A 12,134-nucleotide genomic window follows, 5' to 3' on the forward strand; every position below is an offset into this window, starting at 1 on the left:
TAATGGAACGGGGCATTTGCAAGGAGCGCAAGCGTGTTGTGTCCTTTAACCCCACACACCGTCGCACACACCCCTCCTCCCCCTCTCCCCATGATCACCAACTGCACGTCCGAGGATGTCTATCAGGCTTTCCTCCACCGTCGCTCCGTCTTTCACAGCAGTACCTCCGCCTCTCTCTTATTCATGCAGAGGAGCAGGCGGGGGTGAGAAGCAAGTCGACGGAGCGAAGTATCCCAAGGCAGGCGGGGTCTAGGCGGCCGTCTTGGTCCAATGGCGCCTCAGCACTCGGCGCAAACGACCAATGGCGAGCCAAGAGGGCGGGGCTCATGGAGCGGTGGGAAGGCTGCAGGAGTCCCGCGCTGGCATTGCTGATCCGGCTCGCTCTGGGCGAGCCAAGCTGGAGACGAGCGCGGCTCTCTGGTTGGTTCGCTGTCCGTGGTACTGAAAACGCGCTCACTGTTCAGCCTGCTGTCCTACGGCGGCCGCTGGACCGCGGCTCGAACGTATTGGGAGAGCTCCATGGAAGAGATGGAAGAGGAGCTCAAATGCCCGGTGTGCGGCTCCTTCTATCGGGAACCGCTAATCCTACCCTGTTCACACAACCTGTGCCAGGCGTGTGCCCGAAACATCCTGGTGCAGACGCCAGAGACGGAGTCGCCTCAGAGCCGGCGTGCCTCGGGGTCGGCAGGCTCCTCATCCGACTATGACTACCTGGACCTGGACAAGATGAGCCTGTACAGTGAGGCAGACAGCGGCTATGGCTCATATGGCGGCTTTGCCAGTGCGCCCACTACACCATGTCAGAAGTCACCCAATGGTGTGCGCGTTTTCCCTCCAACTGTCCCACCGGCAGCACATCTCCCACCGGCTTCAGCCACTGCCTCGTTGGCACCAGTGCCACGCAATTCCTGCCTCACTTGCCCGCAGTGCCATCGCAGCCTAATTCTGGATGAGCGGGGTCTGCGTGGCTTCCCCAAGAATCGCGTCTTGGAAGGTGTCATTGACCGCTACCAGCAAAGCAAGGCAGCTGCTCTGCGCTGCCAGCTGTGTGAGAAGGCACCCAAGGAGGCCACAGTCATGTGTGAACAGTGCGACGTCTTCTATTGTGACCCATGCCGGCTGCGCTGCCATCCACCACGGGGCCCCCTGGCTAAGCACCGCCTGGTGCCTCCAGCTCAGGGCCGGGTCAGCCGGAGGCTCAGCCCACGCAAGATCTCCACTTGCACTGACCATGAGCTAGAGAATCACAGCATGTACTGTGTGCAGTGCAAGATTCCTGTCTGCTACCAGTGTCTGGAGGAAGGCAAGCATTCCAGTCATGAGGTGAAGGCACTGGGCGCCATGTGGAAACTCCATAAGGTCAGTCCTGGGGTGGGGGCACTGGGTAATGAACAGAGCAAGTATGTTAGATTCTCCTGGTGGAAGATTAAAATCCTTGTTTCAGCCTTGGCGCTGGGTGCCTGTCATCCATTGGTCTCTCTTCTCTCTTTCTTACATGCCTTCAGTCTTTCTGTCCCCTACCTTTTCCTCTAAAACAATTTTACTTCAATCCCTTGTTTTAGTGTACCTATTTTACTTGTTGTCCGTAAATGTTTACTGGAGTACAGCTCCCATCATACTCAGCCAGTGATGGAGTTGTAGCCCAACAATGACCAAAGGCACGCTGTGAAACATAGCAACAGTTCTGGTTTCATCTCTTGATTTCTTCACTGATATTACAACCATATTCCTTCATGGCTAGATGGCTCATTCATCAATTCATTAGCCTATCTTTCTATTCCCCCTCTTTCCCTCCTTCCAAATATTTTAAGCATTTATCCAATTTGTGGTTTTTATTCTCATCAAAGAACTGCTTCCTTACCTTTCCATCAATTTTCCTTCCTTGATTTCCTCCATCTTATGCTTCCTCCCACCTCTAATGAGTCAGTCTCCCCATTTGTAAACAGACTTCACTTCCCAGTCATTGCTTCTCTTTGCTGGAGGGCTAGCTGTCTGTCCTGCCAACTAATCTATGTGTTCTGGGAATGCACCTTGATTTTGTATCCAAGAAATACCTGAGCTGGTGTGTCACATATTTTGCCTGGACTGCCCATCGTCTTTATTGGCTGCCATTCAAGTGTTTGCACCAAGCTGCCTGCAGTAGCAAGCAACAAGATGCTGGGGGGCTTGGTGGTGTGAGTTTTACACTGACAGATGAATGCAGGTGGAGGGGGGAGGAAGAGGCAAAAAAGCAGAGATGGGATTGCTGCATCTTTCCAGTATCCTATACTCATATTACTCCTAAAATCAACTGGCCTTCCATTTGCTTTTGAATACCCCTTTGTCCTCATTTAGGCAATGTTATCATGGTCTTCACTACAGAATCTTTGTATAGCCAGAGGCTGTCAGGCAGATACTAATTCCTGAAATGAGAAAAACAGGGCCTCTATAACCATCCAACTCTCTTTGTGCTAATATAATGGTAATTAGGGCAGACTTTATAATGCTTCAGTGATGGCTGGATGATGCTAGAAAACATTATAAGTCACTACTGGAGAAATGGCCTGAATGTGGAAGATGGCTCTTCCTACTCCCAAATATGCAGTGATGTGTACTGTTTATTCTATAAATGGAGAAGGTATTTTGGACACGATCAAAGGAAGGTTGTATTCAATACAGTTCCTTCACCAGTATTAACACTGGGCACTGACATTGAAAAATAGATCCCAGGGTTCAGTCTGTCTCAAGTTAATCTCTCAGTGGGCTAGCCGATGAGGAAAGGCCCTTGGAGAAAGGGGCATTAATCCAAAAAGAGGCTGGAAACCTGTTGGGGAGACTTTAAAGGTAGCAGAGTGTGTGAATGCAGTAGTGCAGAGAAGCTGTATAAAAGTAGATTTATTTTCTGAACATGAATTGCTTCCTCTGCCATGCGGAAGGTACATTTGCCCCTTTCAGTTTCTCCATTTTTAGTTCTTGCACATACTGTATGTCAAGTCCGAAGTATTGAATTTAAGGATTTCTCATCCTCCAAAAGAAAAGTTCACACAGAAAAAAAATACTTCTTTAGGTGCACAGTTCTACTGACATATGCCTTTTGTCCTAATGGACCTACTTTTTACAAATAATTTCACTAATATAGTAGAAATGTGCACATAATTCTCACAAATATATGGATTTTTGTGCAGATTTTCCCTAATTAACATTTATTGTGCTGAACTGATCACATAACTGGGAGAATTAGGAATTTTGAATGAGAACTAAGTTTCAGTTTGTGCATTGCTTTGAAAATGTGGAATTAGATACGTTTGCATCTGATTTCTCCCCATCCCTACTCTGCTACTTCGTAATGCACTTTCCTTCACAAAGTGGGCCATATTTTCATGACACAAGACCAATAAGTGTGAAGCTGAAGTAGGGATTTTCAGTTCATGGGGCAGCAACACATTAGCCTTTATAGATGACATTACAAGGTATCCCAAAAGTCAGTGCAATTTTAAACTTTAAAAACTTAAAGCTGCATCAGGACTTTTGGGACACTCTGTATAATTCTTATGGCTATACCAGGTAGAATTCTAACCAAAGGATTCTACACCACATAATCCGCATTTTATTTTTTCTCAATTCCCCCACCTTGAGCTTCTGTAAAGTGTTTTAGTTTGTTTGGACTGAATTATTCCTCAAAACATAAGTGAAGAGACTGGGAAGATTTATGCCCCCATTAAATGTCCATGTCCCCTTCCCACATGCTTGCCACCTATGCCTATCTTTCACATAGGATCTGCTTACACAGTAGCAACCCAATCTTTGAGGTAACTAAGGCAGAGAAATGTGACTACAAAGAGAATGGATATCCCCCCATCCCATATATACTTATGGAACACGCAGGCATTTTTACTTACCCCTTGCTGTGCTGTCTAGGTACAGAGATAGGACTGACCCTTGGCAATATAACATAGCTCTGGTCTGGTGCAGGAGGTGACTGTCCAGTGACTTCTGCCCAGAATGGGCTAAAACAAACAACACAAACAAAGAAAAAACACTTCACAGAAGCTGACACACATGAAAACCAGGTGGAGCTTCAATTGCACCACCGCAGCCACCATCTTGACCTTTTTGACCACACCATGCAGACACCCCTGAAGACACCATAACTTAAGTACCCCTTGGGAATGTATAGCCAAGGTTGGCTGGATTGAAACCATGGATTAACTTGTCAGATACCTGCCAAAGTCTCCCCTGCTGACTTCTGGTCTCCTAGTACAGCTGCTGGTTCTCCTTTTTACTCTGTAGGCAAGCATTGTGCAGAGTCAAGCAGCATCCTCCAATGGCCTTGCACTCAGTTTCTGAGTCATTATTTTAGACTCAGGCTGAAAGGAGAGGGAAAATAAGTGGGTAGAGATGAAGAGGAGAAGAAAGAAGAGCCATGCGGAGAAGCAGGGACTGAGAGCATCTCAACAGGGCCCCACAAATTCTGAAGTTGCTAATGAAAAGGGAAAATGAACTTCTCAACCACTTTTTCTTGCTTCCAATTGGTTCTGCCCATTAGGGTACAATGTAAAAGGCCCCTGTGTGGCTTCTGGCCAGCAATCTTCTGCCGAAACAGCAGCCTGGGACTGATTTTTGTAGGATATATTGACATCGTTTCAGAGCTGGCTATAGTGTCAGGGGCCTGTTAACATGCTTTAACCATGGGAAATTGCTACACAACTAACACAGGAACAAAGCTCTGTTTGTCTTGGCAAAGGACAATGTTTACTGCTCAGGCAAGCAGAAGGAAGGAATTCCTCACAATTTGTATCTGTGAACTGCTTTCCCGAGTGACAATATTTTATACTATATCTGGAGCATCAGTGCAGTTTCAATAGCCTTTTATTTTATTCATGTATTAATTTTGTTTCATAATATTTCTAAGCCACCTCAATCCCAAAGGCTTCTGGGCAGCAAACAATATAAAAAAAAAAAACACAATTTTAAAAGGTATCGACTAATATCACAGACTTCCTATTCCTTTTAAAAACCATTGTGGTGCCCCAGTCAATTGGGCTTATGGCACAATGGAATAAGATAGTTTTAGCCTGCTCATGAAAAAAACCCATTATGTGTGGGCTACTATGAGATCTACCATAGGTATCCCCCATATAACTTGGAAGTGGAGCAGACTCTCAACAGGCCCTCTTGTGATGACCAAACTGGGTGTACAGATTCTATTCCGGCAAGGTGTTGCTTGATATAACCTGGTGCTTTGCTAGCTAGCTAGCTAGCTATTTCTATTTATTTATTTATTTATTTGATTTCTATAGCCACCCATCTCAGCAAGTGACTCTGGGCAGCTTACAACAATAAAAACCATAAAACAGTTAAAACAATTACAAATAAAACAATTAAAATACAAAATAAATATACATAGCTGCCAAGTAAGCAATGTATGGATGTTAATATAGCCAAGAAACAGGGCCATTCCCACATTTCCCACGTATGTAAGGCTTTAAAGATGATGATCAGAACTGCAAATTGGGTTCAAAGTCTACTGGTAACCAGTGTAGCGATTCTAAAATAGGTGTTATTCTGCACTGATGGGATTGCCCACCAGGACTCTGGTTGCTGTGCTTTGTTCCGGCTGTAGATTCTGGGTTGTCTCTAAAGGCAGCCCCACATAGAGTGCATTGCAGTAGTCCAGCCAAGTGATGATAAAGGCATAAATTATGGATACCAGGGCATCCTGGTCCAGGTAGGGCTATAATTGGTGCACCAGCCACACCTGGGTGAAGCACTCCCCTCTCCAAAAATGTGTATTTTTGTGGCCTTATCTATGAGGCCAAGATTAATTATTCCTTCCCATTGTTTTATTCCCAGTACCTTGGTTTGAAGTGCTTCTAAAGTCAGCTAATAAATATTAGTCACAAAAGAAGTGAAGCTGCACTTTAACACACACACACACCCAAAAATATTAGTGCATAATCCAAACTGGTTTCAATGGTAATAGGTAGCAACATCTAACCCTTGGCTGATCCCAGAAGACAATTAGCATGTTTGAACCTGGAAATCCCAAAGCTGTAGGAGAGGAGGTCTCAAAGAAAACATCCCCAAAGGAAGGCAGTAGCAAACTACTTGTATAGTTAAACAACAATCCTACATGGATGTGTCTGTGTAGTTATGTCAATCCTTTGAGTTAGACCAGACTTGAACACCAAAGCCATGAATACTAAAACTACTTTTATGATAGGATTACAGTAACAGAATCTTGCAACTCTGAATGTGCCTCCCCCTTCCCTGCCTTTATCTACAAGAGAACTAGGAAGGGGGAGATGCTTTCTCCATCCCCATTCCTGCTTTGGGCTCAGATTTCTCTTATCTGACCATTGCCTTGGGCTGCAGCTCTTCCTCTTCTTCCTCAAGGTTGTTCTCACAGCCCATTATGATACTTCTTTGATAACACTTCAGTGATGATGTTGGTGATAACATGGTCAGGAGTTGCTGTAGGCCCCTATGCGCATTCTTCCTTTTCTCCACTCATTGGGGATTGCCATTTTGGCTTGGACTGCTAAAGAAACTGAGCACCTGGCTCCTGCAGGTGCCTCAAGCTGCTAATGCCTTACTGAGCATTATATACACACACTTTGAAAAAGCATTAGACCTATCTTTTTTTTTTTAAAGACCCACTGGCACTCTGGTCAATTTAAGCCAGGAACAAGAGCCAGGTTCTGCCACTGTTTGTTGTTGATTCTGTCCCAAATGACTGCTTCTGCCAACAATGGCTTTTGGGTGGCCGTACTTTCCATTGGGAGTGTTACTTTGCTATTCTGAGTACTCCAAGGGCTATTGGCAAGCACTGCCAATTGCAGCCAGCAGTGCCATCCTTTTGCAGTATTGATATGTTCTTTAAAACTGATTACTGAGGTCTTGGCATTCTGTGCTTAGTGGGACATGAAGACTAGCCCACCACACTGGCACCTGATATTTGGGCAAATATAAGGTGGTTAAACCCTCAATCATGGATATGCAATAAAGTAAGAGATGGTGATAAGGTCGCTTGCTATGAAAACTGTAATATTGTCAACCCTCCCAGGTAAACCAGGCAGGAAACACAACCAGATAAGCTACTTCTACTTTATTGTTAGGCTAGATTAACAGAATCTTTTAAATCTGAACATACAAATCTCCCGTTGTCTCTTTTTACCTCCTGATAAGTTAGCGCAGATCCTTTCTAAGTTTTGTTCTCTGCCTGTTACTCAGTTGCAGGCTCCTCCCCCTTTTATCAAATAGTTCCCTAGGCAACATCTCTCCCCCGCCCCGCATCTTCCAAGGTCATTCTCACATTCCATTACAGATATACATGCTACTATTGGTCTTACTTGCTGTTCCTTAAGAACCTTCTCCTCAAAACCCACAAAAAGCATCTCAACTTTGGTGAAATTCTTGACATGGTTCTACCCATTTGGCATGATTGTTCTGCTCTTTGCAGCCCTCAACACCCCCTCCCCACATATGCTAAGTTCAGCCAACAAACATTTGCCAACCCTTAAACCACATAAGCACAGTTCGTTCATCATCCTTTTAAAATAAATTAAAGTGATGCTATTTCTAATTTTTTAAATATTTTTTTATCCTGCCTTTATTATTGTTATAAATAACTCAAGGTGGGGAACATATCTACCAGTGACTGGCCCAAGGTCACCCAGCCGGCTTTCATGCCTAAGGCAGGACTAGAACTCATAGTCTCCTGGTTTCTAGTCTGATACCTTCACCACTAGACCAAACTGGCTCTCTGTTTCCCTGAATGATCAACTGTAGGTCCATCAGCAGCCTGAGAGACAGCAAGGGATTGGTGAAAATATGTAGCAGCTAAGATTCTAATAGGTTTCCAATCTTGCTTGGATTTTCTTCTCAGTGGGGAGAGACAGCATATTTCCTAATTATTCTTGCACAGGCTCCCTTTCTCTCTCACGTACACAAACACACGGCTGCATTTCCTTCCAACGTACTTTTCTAAAAGCCCACAATCAGCCAGTCACATATCCAGTGGGACTAGAGAGAGTACAATTTGCTCATCAAGCAAAGTATAATTAAAGCTAAATGTGGAATCAATTTGGTTGGGGGAGTGGGGATGCATGGACGCCAAACATATTAGTATTAGGCACAACACTGTGCAAATGTTGTGGAGGTTAGCGCACATGAGAATAATCACTCCCCCACAGACACTTCACCCATGCTATGGCTTAGCATATTGTGTGACCCATATCTGAACAGACCATGCGAGTTGCACATGTTTATATGTGTGAGAGGTAGAATTGGGCACACTAAGGTAGAATTGGGCATACATCTCTTCTCCATTCCCCAAATACATCCAAATGTGCCTGTAAAGAGATATGCATATTTTAATCTCCTCTATCAAATGCTAAAAGAGCATTGCACGCCGAAGAAAAAGCAATATGTTCCTTTCTGAAACACACTTAACCAGCTCATTTTTCATTCCATTTTCCTTTTACATCTGAAGCTGGGAGCCCTTGGCTGGACTGCTGATGTTTTTAACTAATCCTCCTTCTGCTTTCTTGCCCTTTCCCTTCCTCCATCCAGCTTCCCCTGCCTTCCTCTTAGCTTTCCCCCCTCCCTAGAGGCCTCTTCACTCTGCTCCAGTAATCTCATTTCTCCCTGAAGCAACAGTGGGCATCCAGGCACAAAAGATAGCTTGCTAATTACAATCCGGGGGTGGCGGAACCTTCTTCAAGGTCATCTGAGCTCAGGAGTCCCTTCAGCTGGGAAATGCCAAATGGAAGAGGAGGAGGAGCAGATTCATGGAAGGCTGAGTAAGATTCCGGTGCAATATTTTTCAAGAAGAAACAATAAAGCAAACAATTTCCCTCAAAAGCTGCAAAAAATCACCCATCTTTCTGAAAATAGTCTCACAGAGTGGTTGAATGAAAGCTGCCTGGAATGAATGAGAAGGGGTGTGAGAACCTTACTAAAGTTGTCCTCATGCCTAACATGCAGTCTCAGGGAAATAATGAACTTCTTTGTTTCTGCCTGGATTGTAGGGTCAAAATAGCCCTCACTTTTCCCATTTAAATCCTGTGACTGGTCTCCTAGCCTTTGATTATTTGAAAATTCTTGTGTGTGTGTGCACACCTTCAAGTCAGTTTTTGACTCCTGGCAACTGCCTGGACTAATCCCTGCAGCTTCCTTGACAAGGTTTTTCAGCAGTGGTTTGCCATTGCCTTCTTCCCAGGGCTGAGAGAGAGTGACTGGCTCAAGGTCACCCAGCTGGCTTTGTGCCTAAGGCTGGACTAGAACTCCCAGTCTCCCAGCTTCCAGCCTGCTGGGTTCAAACCTGTCCGTACACCATGCAGTTTATCTGCATGGAAGAAGCAAGGATGGTTTGCAAGGATAGAAATATATGGAGAGGTGTAGTGAATGGTAAGAGTGTGAATCAATTTTTAACTATGTTTCTGTTCTTTTTCTTATATCAGGCCTTTATTTTCTTTGATTTATTATTCTTATTCCCTCTGTATATTTTGCATGATGTTGTTTACCCTGAAAGGGAAGATCATGGTGGGTATGTATATATGGTTTCAAAGCTGTATTCAGACATTCATTCAGTGAATGGCTTTTTCTGGAATTTAGACCATTCCACTATCCAGAACATGGGCATAATAAGAACCATCTTTACGAGCAATGGCCAGAAACAACCAGGTACACTTGCTTCTACATTTTATAAAGGTACCACTTCCTGTCACAACTACTGTGGCTTGTATATGTCACTTTAAAAGGTTGGCATCCCTAGCCATAGCCTGGATATATTTTGGCCTACTAAAATCCCAGATGCCTGCTAAAAGAGGTCAAATTTTATAGCCATCTTAAATTTATACATGTACAACAAATATGCATATAATATACTCACTGGCATCATTAGTTCTATTGCTCATTGAAATTATGCTTCAGTTTTAGGTAGGGTTTAATTTTCATTTACCATGAATGTTTTGATTTGAATTTTAATTAAATTAAATTTAAATTTATCACAGACATTTTATTGTATTTGTATTGCTGTTAACTCACAAGAGTGATAAATTAATTAAATAAATTAAAAGTTGTTCTTGGAAAACATGAAGATGGCCAAACTGATTCAGTTTAATGGTTCCTGGTACATGTTTGACTTTGAGTCCTGCTGATTAATCTCAAGTAAAGGTAAAGGTTTCCCTTGACATTAAGTCCAGTCATGTCTGACTCTAAGGGGCGGTGCTCATCTCCGTTTCAAAGCTGAAGAGCCGGCGTTTGTCTGTAGACCCTTCCGTGGTCATGTGGCCGGCATGACTACACAGAACGCCGTTACCTGCCCGCTGAAGCGGTACCTATTAATCTACTCACATTTGCATGTTTTCGAACTGCTAGGTTGACAGGAGCTGGGACTAGCAATGGGAGCTCACCCCGTCATGCGGATTCGAACCGCCGACCTTCCGATCAGCAAGCTCATCAGCTCAGCGGTTTAACCCGCAGCGCCACCGCATCTCTTACTCATCATTAAAAAGCTTCCCTGCTTTTTTGATGCACCTTTGGACTCTATCAGTCATCCAGATAGATTGCACTATATCTCCTTGGGCCATGCTAGCTGAGGATTCTGGGAGCTAACTCCAACATATCAAGAGGGCACCAGGTTGGGAAAGGTTACATTGAATCATCTTCTTAATGCCCAATTTACATAATGTGGAAGTAATTGATTGCAAGGAGCAGATAGCTGAAGTGTAGGTAATCTGCCAGACTCAGCTCCATTTACTGCCTTCTTGTCATTCTCCCTCTAGCAATCAAGGCACAGTCTTGACTGAAAGAGCTTGACTGCTAAAAGGGTATAGATGATAAAAAAAGAAATTCCAGTCCTGAAGCCACTGTTCTCTTCTCAGAAGGATCACCCAGTGAACCACCCAAGAGAGGCCTGGGCACAAAAGTGTCCCTCCTCCACACCATTTTGTATGGGGTTAAAAATAAAATTATGCCTTTAATAAAGAAACACATGGTAAGGGTTCGTTCAACCACAGAATGACTAAGAATAGAACTTGGTCAATGAGCAGGTATGCAACACTCCATTGCCACCTGCAAAGAATGAAGCTGACAAGGAGAGACACTAACCAAGTGCCTCCCAATTTCAAGGCTATGAAAAGAACAACCAATTTTTTTTTCCCAAGTTCCAACCAGCTGGGCATGATCAACGAAACAAGAATTACACAGACTTCAGTAAGGTGTCTTTAAACCTAATATTATGGGTGAATATAAAATTTTGGAAACTGCAAGAGGAATTTCTAACCATCTATTTATAAAGTTGTTAAGGCAGAGTCTCTCAGAATATTTTTAATAATTTCTTTCCAAGTTTTTTCACCAGCTGGATTAGGTTGGCATTTATGAGATAAGTTACCAACAGATTCCTCTCCTGTCTCTTGGTTGTGTATATCTACAGTTCCTTCCATTACTGTCTCAGCCTTCCCACCCCACCACCTCTCATACTATTGACTTGAAAGGTGGGAGGAAAAAGCCTAGAATTTAAACCCTGGGGGAGAGACATAAATATAGGGTTTGATTTCTGTGTCTTGCAGAAGGCAGTTCTTGTGTGTCTTCATTGTTGTCTGAGTAAAGTGGCTACTCTGTGTTGTGTTTGCCTGCCACAAGCAAGTTCCTGAATATGAGTTAAATGTCAAGTAAGATGTGCCATGTTAGCTGTGAAATGTGACACTTCCACTTGATGTGGCTTTTTAACTGGGGTTGACACCCAGATTCGAAATGGATGCTATTTTGGAGGCTCTAGAAAGTAGACTTTGCAAAGTAAACAAAGAAGAACATGGCATCCATGCCACAGTCCATGTAAAAGCTGAGTAGACTGCCGTGGAATTTTGTAACAGTGAAGGAGGGGAGGTAAGAGAATATCTTCCAAATCTTCAATCTGATGCCCCCAACTTTTTGGAGCAAATTGGTGCAGCAGAATTTTGAGAGCATGTTGGGTATGCTTGCCCAAAACAATTATCAGTGTGGGGATAGTCCACATAAAACAATCACCAGCTGGCAAACTGATAAAATGCAGTAACCTTCCTAGCCTTCCAGTAATTATGTATTTTTTTTCTAGGTAGGAGGATACTCTTCTAAAGAAAACACTGTGCTGAAGCCACTCATCATTTTAT

At 43.8% G+C, this 12,134-nt stretch overlaps 1 protein-coding gene across 1 annotated transcript in view; it reads left to right on the top strand.

Annotated features, from left to right (window-relative positions):
- The first annotated feature begins 405 nt into the window (after positions 1 to 405).
- The window catches only part of TRIM9 (tripartite motif containing 9), a 59,761-nt gene continuing 48,032 nt past the window's right edge, over positions 406 to 12,134 (top strand). Inside the window, exon 1 of the mRNA XM_063290547.1 lies at positions 406 to 1,359. Within this exon, the coding sequence (XP_063146617.1) occupies positions 520 to 1,359 (840 nt within the window). The 5' untranslated portion in view covers positions 406 to 519. The remainder of the gene's footprint in view (positions 1,360 to 12,134) is intronic.

Source organism: Candoia aspera, chromosome 1 (genome assembly GCF_035149785.1).
Source record: "Candoia aspera isolate rCanAsp1 chromosome 1, rCanAsp1.hap2, whole genome shotgun sequence".
NCBI lineage: Eukaryota > Metazoa > Chordata > Lepidosauria > Squamata > Boidae > Candoia > Candoia aspera.